Source organism: Wyeomyia smithii, chromosome 2 (genome assembly GCF_029784165.1).
Source record: "Wyeomyia smithii strain HCP4-BCI-WySm-NY-G18 chromosome 2, ASM2978416v1, whole genome shotgun sequence".
Taxonomy (NCBI): Eukaryota; Metazoa; Arthropoda; class Insecta; order Diptera; family Culicidae; genus Wyeomyia; species Wyeomyia smithii.
In genome coordinates, this window is record NC_073695.1 from 138,203,943 (window position 1) to 138,224,468 (window position 20,526).

General features: G+C 40.7%; 1 protein-coding gene across 1 annotated transcript in view; it reads left to right on the top strand.

The window, feature by feature from the left end:
* LOC129723611 (apoptosis-stimulating of p53 protein 2) overlaps window positions 1-20,208 on the top strand; it is a 172,181-nt gene extending 151,973 nt beyond the window's left edge. The window contains exon 6 of the mRNA XM_055677938.1: window positions 20,041-20,208. Coding sequence (XP_055533913.1) covers window positions 20,041-20,109 — 69 coding nt within the window. The 3' untranslated portion in view covers window positions 20,110-20,208. The remainder of the gene's footprint in view (window positions 1-20,040) is intronic.
* The last annotated feature ends 318 nt before the right edge of the window (window positions 20,209-20,526 follow it).

Below are 20,526 nucleotides of genomic sequence, written 5' to 3' on the forward strand. Positions count from 1 at the left end.
TGTGTCTGTGATCAATTTATAGCTTCTGTGCATCTTTCTGGTTCCAGAAATACTAATATTTAATGAGAATCGTCCATTTCAGGCTGTTTTCCAGAAACTGGAAGTTGCCATCTTACAATTCAAAATGTTGTCTGAAGTCGATTTGTGGCTCCAGTGCGTCATTACGGTTCCGGAAAACCCCATATTGGGTGGTATTTGGTCATTTGTCGCTGTTTTTCCGACACCGGAAGTCGCCATTTTGGATTTCATAATGGCATTTGGAGACAATTTATGGATTTTGAACGGCATACTGGTTAAAGAAAAACTCATATTGGGTGGTATTTGGTCATTTTCTGCTGTTTCCAGAAACCGGAAGTCGCCATCTTAGAATTTAAAATGCTATCTGTGGTCGATTTTAGCTCCTGTGTATTATTCTAGATCTGGCTATTATTATATTGGGTGGAAATCGGCCATTTTCGGCTGTTTTCCAGAAACCGGAAGTCGCCATCTTACAATCCAAAATGTTGTCTGAGGAACATATTTGTTACCACTAAAAACATTCACCTGCCAATATGGTTCCATTTAGTTGATTAGTTCGCGAGATGTGCAGAAATTTGTGAAGAAACATGTACTTCCAGAAGAGGGAGGGACGTCAAACCATTATGGACATATTTGTTACCTCTAAAAACATTCACATACCAAATTTGGTTGTATTTTCTTGATTGGTTCTTGAGCTGTGCGAAATTTGTGTTTCATTTTCATGGGATCCCTCCCTTATAGAAGAGGGATTCGGGTTTCAAACCATTATGTACATATTTGTTACCACTAAAAACATTTACCTGCCAAATTTTGTTCCATTTGGTTGATTAGTTCTCGAGATGTGCACAAATTTGTGTTTCATCCAACTATTATGGACATATTAGTTACCCCTTGAAACTTCCACATGCCAAATTCGGTTTCATTTGCTTGGTTTGTTCTTGAGTTGTGCAGAAATTTATGTTTCTTTTGTATGGGACCCCTCCCTTCCAGAAGAGGGAGGGGTCTCAAACTATCATAGGAACCTTTATCGGCACCAAAAACCCCTACATACAAATTTTCACGTCAATCGGTTTGGTAGTTTTCGGGCCTATATGGATTAGACAGACAGACAGACTTGACTACATTTTTATATGTAAAGATTACAACATCAATATTTTAGAACCTAAAGAGTGAATATACATTTATTGGAATGAAACGTTAATGTAAATCTATTTTTACAAACAAAAAATTGAATGAGAAAGGCTGGGTCTTACCGCTAGGTGGATTAATTTAGGTTTTTATCTATGAATTGATGCAGATAATCGTGGACCTTAAGATGTGCCGAAGTAGTACTGTGTTCAGATCTAAAACCAGATTCATAAGGACTAAGAAAATTGAACCGTTGAATATACAATTGAATTTGATTCTTCAAGATTTTCTCAAAAACCTTAGACAATGATCAAAGTATGCTAATTGGACGTAGATTATTCAAGCCAGAATTGGAGAGTTGTTTTACGAATCGGAATAATTTTCGCAGACTTCCAAGCTTGTGGAAAATTGGCAGTGATGAATAAATTGAACATGTACGTTAATGGTGTAATTACAGATGGCAGGATAATCTTAACAAACCCTAATGGGATACCATCTAAACCGATTGCGTTCGATGAAATCAAAAAAATATTCGACACATCCAGTTTGCTGCAACGTGTAAATGAAAAACCAGCAGTGTTTTCGGAAGGTATTGAAGGGAGCGCAGGGTTCTGTGTAAAGTGTTCACCAAAAAAGCATTTATATCATTACCAGTATTGTTCAACTTGATACTGTCGTATGAACCATCAAAAACATTGAGTTGTTCAGGTTTTGTCCAAAGTTCTTTAGTTGAGCTCGCTGACTCTAAGTTCGAAGTTAAATAGTTAGACTTTGCTCTATTTACTAGCTCCGTTACCCTATTAAGGAGTCTTTTAAATTGAGTAAAATCTGATGTAGCTCTACTATGGATCCATTGACGGTAAGCAATATTTTTAGCAATAATTGCGTTTGAATATCGGTACTGAACCATGGGGAAATCCGTTTAGACCGTAAAACTCGCAACGGCACAGTATTTTCATAACGCTCAACAATGTGACTATTGAAGAAATCCAGAGCCAAATCAGAATCCGAAAAACTGTAGAGAAGAGACCAGTCTATACTATCCAATGCGTCTTGTAACATTGGAAAATTGATTCAATTGTAATCTCTGAACACTTGGACGTGGACTTCCGTGACTTGCCGTCGAGATATATTTAGAGATGAAAAAATTATATCATGGTGGGAGAATCCTGAAGTCGACATCTGGTTGAAGTTGAGAACGAAATTTAAATCATTTGTAATTAGTAAGTCTATTAACGAGCTTCCACCAGGATAGAAGTGTGTAGGTTCATTGTTCACACAAAATAACCCGAAATCATCTGAAACATCACAAAATCTACTAGTCTTGGCACACTTCTTTTTAAAGTTAGTATTGAAACCGCCTATTAAAATTATTTCACCGAACTGGAGCGATGATGAGCTCAGAGCAATCGGAATCGGGGGAGAATATTTTTTTTTAGGTTAAAAATTAGTTTATTTGACACGGCACGATACATTTTATGTTTTACTGAGCCAAGTACAAATGGTATTAATTCTACGTTAGCAGGGAAAAGAGGGAGGCCTTTTTTTTATTCTTGCGGCCGACTACGAGCTAGTGAGGATTTAAGGTGAGAGGAGGGGAGATACAATTTTGACTTAAAACTATTTTGGAACTTTGATTTTCAACTGGTAGAGCAATTGTATTCTTGTTTGTTGTGGGTTCAAAATATTTGTGTAAGCATAGATGCGGGCTCTTCGTTTCCGTGTCTTCAGCATAGCATATTTGTATCCTTTATCTGACAAATAGACAAACAAAATTTTAAATTTTAATGTCAGCGTTTTTCAGAAAGCAGTATAGCTGTGTCATGTACTGGAGATCACCGCTTCCCAGAATGTCTCTACAGGTACGTTCGGTTGTTTTTCTCGGGCCCGAAGGGAATCTATAAGCTCGGACCTAACACCACAGAATTCGGCACACGACCAAACAACATGCTCGATGTCATGGTAGCCATCGCCACAAACGCAGTGATTACTGTCTACAAGCCCTATACGAAAGAGATGCGTGTTTAACGTGTAGTGATTGGACATAAGTCTGGACATCACGCGAATGAAGTCCCGACCTACATCCAACCCCTTGAACCATGCTTTCGTCGATACCTCAGGAAAAATGGAATGTAGCCACCGTCCCAGTTCATCTGAATTCCATGATGATTGCCAACTGTTGAGTGTCCTCTGACGCAAAATGCTATAAAATTCATCATAAGCAATTGGTCTTTCATAAATATCGCCATCAATAGCACCCACCTTAGCTAAAGAGTCAGCCTTTTCATTACCCGGAATCGAGCAATGAGAAGGGACCCACGCTAAGGTAACCCGGTAATTTTTATCTGTTAAAGCACTTAAAAACCACCGTATTTTCCCCAGGAAATACGGGGTGTGCTTCACAGGCTTCATCGATCGCAGAGCCTCAATGGCACTGAGACTATCTTCGAAGATGAAGTAGTGGTCTATGGGCAGGGTTTCGATGATCCCAAGAGAGTACTGAATAGCAGCAAGTTCTGCGACGTACACGAAAGCAGGGGCATCGAGTTTGTAGGAGGCGGTAAAATTTTCGTGGAAAACACCGAAGCCAGTGGACTCATCTAGATCAGATCCGTCCGTGTAAAACCTTTTATCATTACTAACATGTTTAAACTTATTGGAAAAAATCTTAGGGATCTCTTGGGGTCGCAATTGATCCGGGATACCAGAAATGTCTTGTTTCATGGTAGTGTCGAAGAATATAGCATTATTAGAAGTATCTAAAAGTGCGACATTGGAGAAATCGTATGAAGAAGGGTTAATATCTTGAGCCATATAGGCAAAATATAAAGTCATAAATCTGGATTGAGATTGAAGGTCGACCAACCTCTCGAAATTTTCAATTACTAATGGGTTCATAACTGTGCATCGAATTAGCAACCGATAAGAGAGATTCCAAAAGCGATGTTTCAACGGAAGAATACCCGCCAGCACTTCAAGACTCATCGTATGGGTCGACTGCATGCAACCTAAGGCAATACGCAAACAACGATATTGTATTCGTTCCAGTTTGATCAAATGTGTGTTTGCTGCGGAGCGGAAGCAGAAACACCCGTACTCAATTACAGACAATATCGTTGTTTGGTATAACCTTAGAAGGTCTCCTGGGTGGGCACCCCACCAGGTTCCGGTAATCGTACGAAGAAAATTAATCCTCTGTTGGCATTTTTGTGTCAGATACCTAATATGACAAGCCCAGGTGCATTTAGAGTCGAACCAGATCCCGAGATATTTAGCGACTAAAACCTGAGTGATCGTTTTACCCATTAGTAGGAGCTGCAGCTGAGCTGGGTTATGTTTCCTAGAAAAAACGACCAACTCAGTTTTCTCCGGAGAGAATTCGATACCCAGCTTAAGAGCCCATTCAGACAAATTGTCTAAGGTATCTTGCAATGGGCCTTGCAGATCGCTAGCCTCGCTACCAGTAATGGATACAACGCTATCGCCTGCAAGTTGCCTTAGCGTGCATGAATTTGCAAGACATTCATCGATGTCATTGACGTAAAAATTATATAAGAGAGGACTTAAACATGAGCCCTGGGGAAGGCCCATGTAACTAATTCGGGAAGTTGTCGAATCGCCATGTGAGAAATACATATGCTTTTCTGACAACAAATTGAGCAAAAAGTTATTCAAATTTGGTGAAAGCCCCTGCGAATGAAGTTTCGCGCTTAAAACTTCTACAGAGACAGAGTCAAAAGCCCCCTTAATATCCAAGAACGCAGAAGCCATTTGCTCTTTTCGAGCAAATGCGAGTTGAATTTCAGTAGAAAGCAACGCTAAGCAATCGTTCGTCCCTTTGCCCCGGCGAAAGCCAAATTGAGTATCTGAAAGTAAACCGTTTGTTTCGACCCATTTGTCTCACCGTAAGAGGATCATTTTCTCCATTAATTTGTGGAGGCAAGAGAGCATCGCAATCGGCCTATATGAATTGTGATCAGAGGCAGGTTTCCCGGGTTTCCGAATAGCAATGACTTTTACCTCCCTCCAGTCATGCGGAACAATATTTAGCTCAAGAAACTTGTTGAACAAACTCAACAAGCGTCTTTTGCAGAGTCGGGTAGATTCTTCAACAGGTTGAATTTTATTCTATTTAACCCTGGAGCTTTATTGTTGCACGAGAGAAGAGCCATTGAAAATTCCAACATCGGAAACGGAGGCTCTTCTGTAGTTACTAAAAACGCGTCGCGAAAGGTTTTCTGTTCCGGTACAGAGTCCGGACAGACCTTTTTGGCAAAATCGAGTATCCAGCGATCTGAATACTCCTCACTCTCAATCGAAACGTCACGGTTCCGCATGCGCCTTGCGGTATCCCAAAGAGTGCTCATCGCTGTTTCCCTCGACAACGCGTTTATGAACCGCCGCCATTACTCGCGTTTTTTCGCCTTCACTAGGCTCTTCATCTGCCTGCCCAGTGCCTCGTACTTTCAAAGCAGGTTGACAGTGCCGTACTCCCAGTAGTCCTCATACGCCGCGGACCTTCGCGCGTACAGCTCAGAGCACTCTTTGTCCCACCATTTGTTGGGAGGGCGCTGTCTTATCGTTACCCCGGGTATCGGTTTCGTCTGAGCTTGAGTCGCGGCGTCGATTATAAAGCCAGCTAAGAACGCGTATTCTTCCTCCGGAGGAAGTTCCTCGTGAGTCTCGATAGATTGTGCTATAATAGACTCATAACGCTTCCAATCAATATTACGTGTAAGGTCGTAGGAAATATTGATTGGGTTCGGGGGAGTTGAACCATTAGCAATTGATATAACGATTGGAAGATGATCACTACCGTGGGGATCGTTGATTACTTTCCACTGGCAATCTAACGTTAGTGATGTCGAGCAGAGGGATGGGTCAAGCACGCTTTCACGTGCTGGAGGATTAGGTACACGTGTCGCTTCCCCAGTATTCAAAACTGTCATATTGAAGTCGTCGATCAAGTTACAGATTAAAGAAGATCGGTTGTCGTCGTACAGCGACCCCCATAGCGAACAGTGAGAATTAAAATCTCCCGGCGCGGGAAGCAGTTCTGCTATATCAATAAGTTGCTTCTGTTCAATCCGCGCGGATGGGGGAATATATAACGAAACAAGGCAAAGGTCTTTTCCATTCATATTCGTTTGAATGGCAACAACTTCTATATTCGAGATCGAGGGGAGGTCGATTCTGAAAAAAGAATAGCACTTTTTGATCCCTAAAAGTACGTCTCCACCGTGGGAGTCTCGATCTCGACGAATAATGTTAAAATCGTGGAAATTGAGTTGATCGTTTGAATTGAGAAAAGTCTCACAGAGCGCAAACGCATCACAATTGTATGTGTTTATCAAATGAGAAAATAGATCGAATTTGGGGATGATACTTCTGCAATTCCACTGTAATACAGTGATAAAATTCCTAACCTCTTCCGCCGTATTAGTCATCGAAAGATATGATAGCTGAAATGAGGGGCCAACTTGTTGCGAGTTGCTTCAAAAAGGTTTTCAAAAAAGAGAAGGGCAAGAAGAATATTTTGAAGGGGATCTGGTATGTTGAACGTTTTGAATATCCAATCCACAATATCAGAGAATTTTATGAACCCAGTTTCTTTTCTATTTTCTGATCGAGAAATGGGTGCACGAGAGGTTTTTGGTGCCCCAGGAAGCGGTGGGTACTCCTGGTTTGATTTAAAATTAAACCCGGGAGGTACATGCTTCGGTTTTTCTTCACCGCTTCCTTTTTGTGTTGGCTTATTGGTCATTCCGCTAGGGGTTATCTTACGACCTTTGCGAGAAAGATTAGGAGAGTTGATCATTTTCCTCTTCCTAGATCCTTCTGGCATGGCGTAAGAACACCCTTCGACGGGATCGTCAGATGTACCCTCATCGGTTGGCAAAAAGGAAAAGATGTTTCCTGTCGAGGGTGGCTCAGCCCTCTTAAGCATTTCTGCAAAAGAGCGCTTTGATCGTTCCTAGAGCGAACGCTTAATTTTTTCCTCGCGCTGTTTGTACGCGGGACACGCCGAAAGGTCATGCCGAGTTCCCTCGCAGTAAAGACACTTTTCAGTATCCTCACTGCAAGCGGTCTCAGCATGATTGCCTCCGCACTTGCTGCAGCGTGCCTTGTTGCAGCAGTATGTGGCTGTATGACCTAACTGCTTGCAGTTTTGGCAATGCATGACCCGCGGTACAAACAGGCGTACAGGCAGACGAACCCTGTCCAAAGCTATGTAGCTCGGCAGTGCGGATCCGGCGAATGTCACCCGGAAGGAATCCGAAGGGAGGAATTTCTTCTTCCCTCCTTCGATGGATACTGAATGCAATTGCTTGACATCCAGTATCTTTACATTTTGAATCAGGGGGTTCTTGAAACAGCCAACCCCGTGACGCAAAATGTCATCGACCGTGAGGCTTCCTTCGGTAACCACACCGTCGATCTCCACGTCCTTGGCAGGGATGTACACGCGGTACTCTCTTGTAAAGAGCTCGTAGCTAGCAATTTCATTTGCTTGCTTCAAGCTACTCACGACAACTCGCAGTTTGTTCGGCCTCACCTTCGTAATCTCGGTTACGGCCGAAAACTGTTTTGCCAGGTCCTTGCCAATTTGGATGATATATAAAGGTTTCTTTATGGGCCGGAAGTAAACAACGTAGGGACCGTTAGCGGCATCTGGGTAAGCTTTTACCCGTATTTCCGGTACCCTTGGTACAGGGCTAGGTAGCGGGGATGGAACAGGGGAAGGTAAGGGAGAACTGCTGGGGGAAATTTCAATTTCTTCCCCATTTGTTTCTATATCCAAGAAAAGTTCCATCTGCGTGTTCGCCATTTTTTGCGGAAGCGTTTTGCTCTACCGCACGTACACGAAAAATATTTCAATGAAAGGGGGGGGGTCAAGTAATTTTTATAATTTATATATAAATATATATATGTATATATGTTTGTATGATAATAACGTGAAAAATTCACCGATCTTCCGTGTTGTTATCGTATAAGACACGACCTCGTGGCTGTTAGTTGGATTAATCCTTCTAAAGCTCCCAGCAGGATGAACAAGTCACCGGCTGCAGGCTGAAGCGATCATACACGCCGCTCGTGGGGTGGTAGCCGGCGGCCGGCGGCGGGGAAATTTCTCCGACTGCTAGATGCCTTCTGTTGTCACAGCACCGGAATCAAAATCACAATCAGCACCCGTTCTATCTGCACCCAATGCACAATTTACTTCCAGGTTGTCCAGCGCCCGGGGACGCGGGGAATTTCTTCCGGCTGCTAGACAGCTATTGTCTAGCCAGACCGGTATCGAAAAACACAAGCGATACGCGTACCGTACACACAAAGCGGTATTGTTTTTTCGATCGAGCAAATAATCACGAGCTATCTTCAGATGCTTCTGTTCTTGACGATAGCAGAGAAACGAATGGGGGGAGAATATATAACTCCTAGTAAAAATCTTTCATCATTCACTCGTACATCAACAAATAACTATTCAGTTGGATCATCGATCTTAAACTCTGACTGCGAGCTAGCAATAACTTTGCAATCAATATTTAATTTATGATATAAGCAAATTCCACCACCTCGACTGGACTTACGATCATTTCTTAGCATGCAATATCTATCCACAGCAACTGTTGTATCACTTACGCTACTATTCAGCCATGTTTCCGTAACGCATACTATATCTTCTTTACTTTCCGTAAAGCAATTCCTAAATTCATCGAGCTTGCTCAGCTGACTAGAACACAAACTTTGTGCATTCACATGACATAAGTTGATATAATTATCACGAAGAGCAACATTTATAACTGCTCGCAGGATATCAGCAATACTTCCTTGCGCTACTAGATCAACCGGTGTCGTCATAGAAATGAATTACGGGCAACTGAGAAAGCATAAACTGGCAGGGATGAAAGGCAAACATGAGTGAAGGGCGCACTAAGTTAATGATCCTAACATACATTTCGAAAACATTTGTATTCATCTTGACTAATTTTAACTACTAGGAATGCGGCTTCGATCGCAATTTCAGTTGAGTTCAAATATAATACTACGGTCGCAACGACGAAGGCAACAGCACAGCAGCAACAGCAGCACCAATGGGCTCGTCCAGACTGAACGTGTAGTTTCGACCTCTCATACCATACAGCATACACTTTTGACTCTTAGGAAGGAAGAAAACATGGAGTAATGTAGGAAAGAAATCAAAGAAAATTAATGGAAGGAAAAGAAAAATCACTAGGAAAAGGCGATCTGTCTGTTTTGACTTTTAGGAAGGATGATAAGACGGATAATTTTTAGGAAAGAAGTCAATGGAATATTGTGGAAGGAATTAAGAATAACTATTGCACAGGTTGTTTGCCAGCTCTAAATTCCGCTAACTGATCCAAATCGAAGATCGGTTGGGCTGGAGTGTCTGTGCTAACTTTTGCATAAACGGTACCGTCCTTAGAAAAAACGTTCTGAAAATGCCCGTTACGTTTCAGTTTAATCCGTAAAGACCCGGGACGAAACTTGTTTTTTGAAAATGCTCGTTCTCAGCACTAAAACGGTCGATTTGTGATTTTGTGCTGAAATAGTTTAGAAACTCCAAAATTCACTCTTACATACCATATTTCATCTACCCGACATGATTTGATACTTGGAGCGATTGATACGTATGAAAATTCCCAGCGTTTGCTCAATCTGTTTGAAAAATTAGAAAAAAACACAGACTTATTTGCGTCTCACGAAAACTGGGAGGGGTCCAGAGGAGTGGCATCTTTACCAAAACTTAGAGCAACTATTCCCCTTGAATAAAATTCCAAGTTTTCCCAAATCGGCCGTTCCAGTGCTGAGAACGAGCATTTTCAAAAAACAAGTTCCCTCCCGGGTCTTTACGGGTTAAGAGCAGCTCCCTTAATGTTGCGTGTGGTTTCAGTGAGATTTTCATTCCAATAGATGTGTCGATCAACATCAAAACCGAAATGGATTAAGGACAATTTTTTAGCCGAGAAATACCGCTGGAAGAATTCATCTTTGGATGTTCGAAACGCAAATTGAAATAAAACCGGCGGCTTTGCACCTGCAGTGATCGGCAAACGAGCCAGGCGTTTGGTGTAAGCGAGAGGAAGGGTCGGTTAATCATAACCAAGAACTTGAGCAACTTTAAGCAATATATGATTTGTTCTCTCATTAAGGCAGTACGGTACACCAGTAAGAATTAAATCAATTGTCCTCAATTGTTTACCAGCCGCGTCCCGGTTCCTTCTCACATCTTCAGCAATTTTTGCGTGAGATTCTCTCAAACGATTCCAAGTCTCGAACATAATCATCCTTCAGTTGATACATCTAGTCACGTTAGGTAGAGATTTCAGCTACTAGAGCCTGGTTACTGGACTCAATTTTCCTCTCGATCTTCGCATTTCCATCCTCAATCATTTGCTCGATTCGCACCAAAAGCTGATCAAAGTTATCCACATCATCGCTAGTCCGGTCCAAATCTTTTTGAGATCGCTTTTTGTCTTGATTATCGCTACTGGCTACTGACAGAGCGAGCGTAGGTTTGCCTTTACCCATTTTGGTGAGAGCCGAACGTGTAAGAGCTTTATTTGGGTTCATCGAAATGAGTGGTCACGAAGATTTAGTACACAATATGAAAAGATGAACTTAACAAAGGCAGCGGGAATATGAAAGGCTCCGAAGATACGAACGAAAATTTTTGACAGTTTTGTCGTCACTTGGGGTTGGATGGCACAAATTGGAATGATCTGTTGATAGCTGCTCAAACACAAACCGATACATCGATGAAACTCGTAGCATAGGTTCACTTTTCACGTGAAAAAGTTCAACTGAATCGCGACCAGGAACAACTCACTTGCTATCGTCTACCATCACTAGGGTTTGTTCTTTAAACAAAGTTTAGAATTCCTGTTATTGAGAGGATATACACATCTCGTATATTTGTGCACTTAGCTTGTATACTCTTAATGTGCTCTTTGAAAATAAGATTTTTTATCGTAAATTAGTCCCAAGTACTTAACCTTGTCAGACCAACTTAAAATAACCCCATTCATCTTGACAACGTGAGTATTGTTTGGCTTGAGGAAAGAAGCCCTAGTCTTATGGGGAAAAATTATCATTTGAGTTTTAGAAGCATTGGGAGAGATTTTCCACTTTTGCAAGTAGGAAGAAAAAATATCTAAACTATTCTGCAATCGACTGCATATGACACGAAGACTCTTTCCTTTTACGGATAAGTTTGTGTCATCGCAAAACAATGACTTTGTGCATCCTGGATAGATCATTAAATTAAGCGTTTTGTAGGTCCATTAAACGAACTCGGAAAACTTCAAATTTTCATGGCTAATTATTGGAATAGAAAGGAGACTTTTTCCGCCCGGCGCTCATCGAAATTGCATGATGTTGCAAAAATGGCCGCTCAAATATATATACTCAGAAAAAAAAACATTCCAATGTTATTTGTGAACCTCTATGGAATAAAGGTTCACACATAACATCTATTTGTTTCGGTAGTGAGGATTATTAGTTCCACTTGAAGGCAACAGAAACATGAATATCATGTTTGCATGTATAATTTTTTATTTTGTTGCTGTAAATTATGCTGAAATCCGAAAAAAACAATCATCATTGCCCTAACCACACAAACCCTGAATTGCTAAAAAAATTTTGTGATATTTTCTCCATATAAAGAACATGTACATCAGGACATTCATGCTATCGAGCATTACGCATAAATAATATTGTAAGAAAGTATGTGGTGATTGAGGCATTTGAATACAGCTTAAATGCATTACAATTTTTCTGTATAGAATCGAATGTACGCAAATTATAGGCAAAGGAATAATAAATTGTATACACGTTTTCATCGAATTTTATTATCACTTAGTTTCACCATATCGTTATCACGGAACTAATTTATCATTTTCAACAATTTTGGTCTCATTCGTTGTTTCGCTTCGAACAGACGCAATTTTTTTTACTCCGCTTGATTCGAAATTCAACAATAAGGCACACGAGTTGTCGTACGACGGGTAATGTTTTATCGGTTCGTTCTTGTGCTGTGCCCTGTGCGACAACAATAGCCTGCAGTTTATCAGCAGAAGCATCTTTTGCGCACTGGCAGGCTACCCTGCCAGTGGCCGGCCCGGTCACGCAGCTGGGATTACAACTGCAAAATATTTCCTCGCCCCGCTGGTACCCCGCTAGCAGCACGGATCCCCATACGGCTGAGTGAGTGGATTCAATAGAAGTGGCATCTATTAGGCTGCATGTGAGATACAGCCTCTGTGAAACAACACGTAATTGGATCTTTTGGTGTCACCATCGTTTGTTCTGCTGAGACACCCTTCCAGATTAATCCTACTAGCAGCCACGAGGTCGTGTAGACAACAGACCTAGACGTTCGGTGAAGTATTTACTTTAGAATTATTTTTATTAGAATTATTATTATTGTTATTATTATAATTATTATTAGTATTTTTTTTCGTCCCCAATACGATTGTCTTTTTTTCATTTGATCCATCGTAGTTTGAAAAATTGTTTTTATATTTAATACCAATTATTTGATCCCCCCTATATTCGCATATTTATCGTTTGTGTGCGGTAGAGCGTAACGCTCCCGCAAAAATGGACAACGTGGAACTTTTCCTAGAGGTGGAAACAAATGGGGAGGAGATTGAAATATCCCCCATCAATTCCCCTCTACCTTCCCCTGTACAATCCCCGCTACCTAGCCCTGTGCCAAGGGTACCGGAAATACGGGTAAAAGCTTACCCAGATGCCGCTAGCGGTCCCTACGTTGTTTACTTCCGGCCCATAAAGAAACCTTTAAATATCATCCAAATTGGCAAGGACCTGGCAAAACAGTTTTCGGCCGTAACCGAGATTACGAGCTCTTTACAAGGGAGTACCGCGTGTACATCCCTGCCAAGGACGTGGAGATCGACGGTGTGGTTACCGAAGGAATCCTCACGGTCGATGACATTTTGCGTCACGGGGTTGGCTGCTTCAAGAACCCCCCGATTCAAGATGTAAAGATACTGGATGTCAAGCAATTGCATTCAGTATCCATCGAAGAAGGGAAGAAGAAATTCCTCCCTTCGGATTCCTTCCGTGTAACATTCGCCGGATCTGCACTGCCGAACTACATCTCTTTAGACAGGGTTCGTCTGCCTGTACGCCTGTTCGTACCGCGGGTCATGCATTGCCAAAACTGCAAGCAGTTAGGTCATACAGCCACCTTCTGCTGCAACAAGGCACGCTGCAGCAAGTGCGGAGGCAATCATGCTGAGACCGCTTGCAGTGAGGATACTGAAAAGTGTCTTTACTGCGAGGGAACTCGGCATGACCTTTCGGCGTGTCCCGCGTACAAACAGCGCGAGGAAAAAATTAAGCGTTCGCTCTAGGAACGATCAAAGCGCTCTTTTGCAGAAATGCTTAAGAGGGCTGAGCCACCCTCGACAGGAAACATTTTTTCCTTTTTGCCAACTGATGAGGGTGCATCTGATGATCCCTTCGAAGGGTGTTCTTATGCCATGCCAAAAGGATCTAGGAAGAGGAAAATGATCAACTCTCCTAATCTTTCTCGCAAAGGTCGCAAGATAACCCCTAGCGGAATGACCAATAAGCCAACCCAAAAAGCAAGCGGTGAAGAAAAACCGAAGCAAGTACCTACCGGTTTTAATTTTAAATCAAACCAGGAGTGACCACCGCTTCCTGGGGCACCAAAAACCCCTCGTGCACCCATTTCTCGATCAGAAGATAAAAAATAAACAGGGTTCATAAAATTTTCTGATATTGTGGACTGGATATTTAAAACATTCAACATACCAGATCCCCTACAAAATATTCTTCTTGCCCTTCTAGCAACTAGCAGCAACTTGGCCCTTCATTTAAGCTATCGTATCTTTCGATGACTAATACGTCGAAAGAGGTTAGGAATTTTATCACTGTATTACAGTGGAATTGCAGAAGTATCATCCCCAAATTCGATTCATTTTCTCATTTGATAAATACATACAATTGTGACGCATTTGCGCTCTGTGAAACCTTTCTCAATTCAAACGATCAACTCAATTTCCACGATTTTAACATAATTCGTCGAGATCGAGACTCACACGGTGGAGGGGTACTTTTAGGGATTAAAAAGTGCTATTCCTTCTTCAGAATCGACCTCCCCTCGATCTCGAATATTGAAGTCGTTGCCATTCAATTGAATATGAATGGAAAAGACCTTATATATATCCCTCGTTATATATCCCTCCATCCGCGCGGATTGAACAGATGCATCTCACTGATATAGCAGAGTTGCTTCCCGCGCCTTTTTTGATATTGGGAGATTTTATTTCTCACTGTTCGCTATGGGGGTCGCTGTACGACGACAACCGATCTTCTTTAATCTGTAACTTAATCGACGACTTCAATATGACACTTTTGAATACTGGGGAAGCGACACGTGTACCTAATCCCCCAGCACGTGAAAGCGTCCTTGACCTATCCCTTTCCTCGACATCACTAGCGTTAGATTGCCAGTGGAAAGTAATCAATGATCCCCACGGTAGTGATCACCTACCAATCGTTATCTCAATTGCTAATGGGTCAACTCCAACGGATCCAATCAATATTGCGTATGACCTCACACGTAACATTGATTGGAAGTCTTATGAGACCATAATATCGCAAAGAATCGAGTCCCACGTAGAACTTCCTTCGGAGGAAGAATACGCGTTCCTTTCTGGCTTGATCATCGACGCCGCGACTCAAGCTCAGACGAAACCGATACCCGGGGTAACGATTAGACGGCGCCCTCCCAACAAGTGGTGGGACAAAGAGTGCTCAGACCTGTACGCGCGGAGATCTTCGGTGTATTTGGCCTTCCGAGAACAAGGCACTATCGATTTGCTCCGAAAGTACGATGTACTGGATAGACAAATAAAGAGCTTGATAAAAGCAAAAAAAAACGCGGATACTGGCGGCGGTTTGTGAACGCGTTGTCGAGGGAAACAGCGATGAGCACTCTTTGGGATACCGCCAGACGCATTCGGAATCGTAACGTTTCGAATGAGTCCGAGGAGTATTCAGATCGCTGGATACTCGATTTCGCCAAAAAGGTCTGTCCGGACTCTGTCCCCGAACAGAAGACCTTTCGCGACGCGTTTTTATTAGCTACGGAAGAGCCTCCATTTTCGATGTTAGAATTTTCAATGGCTCTTCTCTCGTGCAACAATAAAGCTCCAGGGTTGGATAGAATTCAATTCAACTTGTTGAAGAATCTACCCGACTCTGCAAAAAGACGCTTGTTGGACTTGTTCAACAAGTTTCTTGAGCTAAACATTGTTCCGCACGACTGGAGGGAGGTAAAAGTCATTGCTATTCGATAACCCGGAAAACCTGCCTCTGATCACAATTTTCTCTCTTGCCTCCGGAAATTAATGGAGAAAATGATCCTCTTACGGTGAGACAAATGGGTCGAAACAAATGGTTCGATTTCAGATACTCAATTTGGCTTCCGCCGGGGCAAAGGAACGAACGATTGCCTAGCGTTGCTTTCTACCAAAAATTCAACTCGCCTTAGCTCGAAAAGAGCAAATGGCTTCTGCATTCTTGGACATTGAGGGGGCATTTGACTCTGTCTCTGTAGAAGTTATAACCGAGAAACTTCATTCGCAGGGGCTTTCACCAAATTTGAATAACTTTCGCTCAATTTGTTGTCAGAAAAGCATATGTATTTCTCACATGGCGATTCGACAACTTCCCGAATTAGTTACATAGACCTTCTCCAGGGCTCATGTTTAAGTCCTCTCTTATATAATTTTTACGTCAATGACATCGATGAATGTCTTGCAAATTCATGCACGCTAAGGCAACTTGCAGACGATAGCGTTGTATCCATCACTGGTAGCGAGGCTAGCGATCTGCAAGGACCATTGCAAGATACCTTAGGCAATTTGTCTGATTGGGCTCTTAAGCTGGGTATCGAATTCTCTCCGGAGAAAACTGAGCAGGTCGTTTTTTCTAGAAAGCATAACCCAGCTCAGCTGCAGCTCCTATTGACGGGTAAAACGATCTCTCAGGTTTTAGTCGCTAAATATCTGGGGGTCTGGTTCGACTCTAAATGCACCTGGGCTTGTCATATTAGGTATCTGACACGAAAATCCCAATAGAGGATTAATTTTCTTCGTACGATTTCCGGAACCTGGTGGGGTGCCCACCCAGGAGACCTTCTGAGGCTTTACCAAACAACGATATTGTCTGTAATTGAGTACGGGTGTTTCTGCTTCCGCTCCGCAGCAAACACACATTTGATCAAACTGGAGCGAATACAATATCGTTGTTTGCGTATTGCCTTAGGCTGCATGCAGTCGACCCATACGATGAGTCTTGAAGTGCTAGCGGGTATTCTTCCGTTGAAACATCGCTTTTGGAATCTCTCTTACCGGTTGCTAATTCGATGCACAGTTATGAACCCATTAGTAATTGAAAATTTCGAGAGGTTGGTCGACCTTCAATCTCAATCCAGATTTATGACTTTATATTTTGACTATATGGCTCAAGATATTAACCCTTCTTCATACGTTTCCTCCAATGTGCACTGTTAGGTTCTTCTGACAATGCTATATTCTTCGACACCACCATGAAAAAAGACATTATTGGTATCCCGGATCAATTGCGACCACAAGAGATCCCTAAGATTTTTTCCAATAAGTTTAAACATGTTAGTTATGAAAGGTTTTACACTGACGGATCTAATCTAGATGAGTCCACTGGCTTCGGTGTTTATCATGAAAATTTCACCGCCTCTTACAAACTCGATGCTCCTGCTTCCGTGTACGTCGCAGAACTTGCTGCTATTCAGTACTCTTGGGATCATCGAAACCCTGCCCATAGACCACTACTTCATCCTCACAGACAGTCTCAGTGCCATTGAGGCTCTGCGATCGATGAAGACTGTGAAGCACACCCCGTATTTTCTGGGGAAAATACGGCGGTTTTTAAGTGCTTTAACAGATAAAAATTACCGGGTTACCTTAGCGTGGGTCCCTTCTCATTGTTCCATTCCGGGCAATGAAAAGGCTGACGCTTTAGCTAAGGTGGGTGCTATTGATGGCGATATTTATGTAAGACCAATTGCTTATGATGAATTTTATAGCATTTTGCGTCAGAGAACACTCTACAGTTGGCAATTATCATGGAACTCAGATGAACTGGGACGGTGGCTACATTCCATTTTTCCTAAGGTATCGACGAAAGCATGGTTAAAGGGGTTGGATGTTGGTCGAGACTTCATTCGCGTGATGTCCAGACTTATGTCCAATCACTACACGTTAAACACGCATCTCTTTCGTATACGGCTTGTAGACAGTAATCACTGCGTTTGTGGCGATGGCTACCATGACATCGAGCATGTTGTTTGGTCGTGTACCGAATACTGTGGTGTTAGATCCGAGCTTATAGATTCCCTTCGGGCCCGAGGAAAACAACCGAACGTACCCGTTAGAGACATTCTGGGAAGCGGTGATCTCCAGTACATGACACAGCTATACGGGTTTTAAAAAAATGCTGGAATTAAAATTTGATTTTTTTTATCTATTTGTTAGATTACAATTCCCGTCATAAACTGAATGAAAATGATACACCATGCTGGAGACACTAAAACGAAGACTCGGCATCTTCGTGTTCACGCAGACACCTCAGACCAAAACTGCTCAAATGGAACATCACTGCTTAGCCATGTACAAATAAATAAATCCTGTAACTCAATATAGTTAAAATCAAAATTGTAACTCCCCTCCTCTCACCTTAAATCCCCACTAGCTCGTAGTCGGCCGCGAGATATAAAAATGTGCCTCCCTCTTTTCTCTGCTAATTTAGAATTAAAAAAAATGTACTTGGCTCAGTTAAACATAAATTGTATTGTGCCATGTCAAATAAACTATTTTTAAACTAAAACTTTGTTAATGTTCAGGAAAGACATTTGAGGAAGAGTAATTGATAGCTGATTACTAAAATTTGAGATATATTTCACAAAACTACGTGAAACATGCAAAATTATGACTTTTTAAGCTGAATTTGCGTCTAAATTAAAATTCAAAGCGATGACATGTGATTCTTTATTCATTAAAATGTTTGTGATGTTTAGGAAAGACACTCGAGGAAAAAAATAGTAATAGATTATTAAAACTTGAGATATTATTCACAAAACTACGAAAAGCATGCAAAATTGTGACTTTTTGTGCTAAATTAACCTCTAAACCAAAATTCTAAGCGATAACATGAGATTCTTTTTTCATTAAAATGTTTGTTAATGTTTAGGAAAGACATTCGAGGAAACATAATTAGTAGCTAATTACTAAAACTTGAAATTTTATTTACAAAACTACGTAAGATATGCAAAACAATGACTTTTCATACTCAATTCGTCTCCAAATCAAAATTCAAAGAGATGACATGTGATTCTTTTTTCATTAAAAAGTTCGTTGATGGTCATGAAAGACATTCGAGTAAAAATAACAGGTATCTGATAACCAAAACTCGAGATAATATTCACAAAACTACCTGAAACATGCGAAATCATGACTTTTCATACTGAATTTGCCTCTAAATCAAAATTCGAATCTATGATCTGTGATTTTTTAAGATAATTTAGAATTCGCAGCGATGACATGTAGTTTTTTTCAATGAAATGTTCGTTCATGTTCAGGAATGGCATTTGAAAAGAAATGATAGGGATTACTGAAAATGTAGATATTACTCACAAAACTAAGTAAAACGTGCAAAATCATGAATATTTAGGCTCAATTTGTCAGTAAATCAAAATTCAAAGCTATGATATGTGATTGTTTTCCAATAAGATGTTAGTTAATGTTCAGGAAAGACATTTAAGGAAAAATAACACGAACCTTATTGCTAACAGTTGACATGTTACTCAAAAAACTGCGTATGTTCAAAGCATTTTTGAGGATGATTTTCTGCATACAAAGAAACACCTCAAAATACTCTCTTTGATTTTTTTTTTGAAAAACATATAATACATGCAAAACTGTGACTTTTTAAGCATAAGCTCAATTCCCATCTAAATCAAAATTCAAAGCGATGACATGTGATTTTTCTTTCAATACAATATTCGTTGTTTTTTCAACATTTGCAATTATTTTCTTGCAGAGGAATCCATGTTTTGAATCAGTGCGAGTCGAGCATGAAAAATTTACATTTCTGATGTTTTCGTTGTTTTGTGAACAGTAACACATTACGGGATTCGATTTACTTTTTACCTTTACCCAAACTAGATCTTGGAACATTCAGCTGGAGGAAAGATCCCATTTCATTGGTTTGAAAATAGATAAGATTTTTAGATTTCATTATAGAGGAGAACTAAACATGAATGGTCATGCCTAATTCTTCTTACTTTAATTTCCTTCTTCCAATAGTTACAAAAAAAGAGGTTTTACTCTAAACGAGTGTCAAATAGCCCGAATATCAACCAATCTATATTCGAAACTGGGATGACCCCACACAACATTTTCCGAAACGGCGACTTCCGGTTTCAGAAAAACAACCTAAAGTGGTATTTGGCCAACCATTTCAATAATTCGGAAGTGGAACTCCATACGTCGTTTGGAAATCCAAAATGGCGACTTCCAGTTTCTGTTAAACAGAACAAAAATCATAAAATACAATCCAACATGGGTATTTCGGTTCTATGCGTTCTCAAAATATTGAAGTATTTGAAGTGATGGACGTATAAGATGTGAAATATTTTTAAAATGAGTTGTGCTAAAGCAGCAATGAATTATAAAAATGATTCTTAAATTCAAAACCTTTGATCCCGAGCATCTATTTATATTTATATATATGCGTGTACTAATTATTTTTTTTTGTTTGACTTTTCATTTTCAGCTTCATCCTCGGGTTTCGCCAACTTACGGAAATGACGTAACAAGTATATTAACAAGCGAGTTTCAATAAGGCATGTGAAATTTATATTCAGCACATCTTTTGGAGGTTTATATCTAAAAATAATAGACATGTTCTTTATAGTAAAATAAAATCTTATCATATGTTTCATTTTTCATTTCAATTGTTATTCGAAATCCCCTAAACACAAGTTTTCGTAAATCAATGTCCACAGTTGACAACGGACGAGTTCAACTAGAGCAAAAGACAACTACAAGTAAATAACGTAATTAATAACACAATTAAAACGATCTGGCAACCGTATCAATGTGAACGTTTGCAGCCTTAGTGATTGCTACATTATTTTGTTTAATTAGTAAAACTCTTTTTTCCCTACTTGATTTCCTCATGATATTGCTAACTCAAAGTCTAGTTTCTGGTGACATTGAAATTCTACTTCATGGCGACAGGTGTTATTCAGTTTCTATC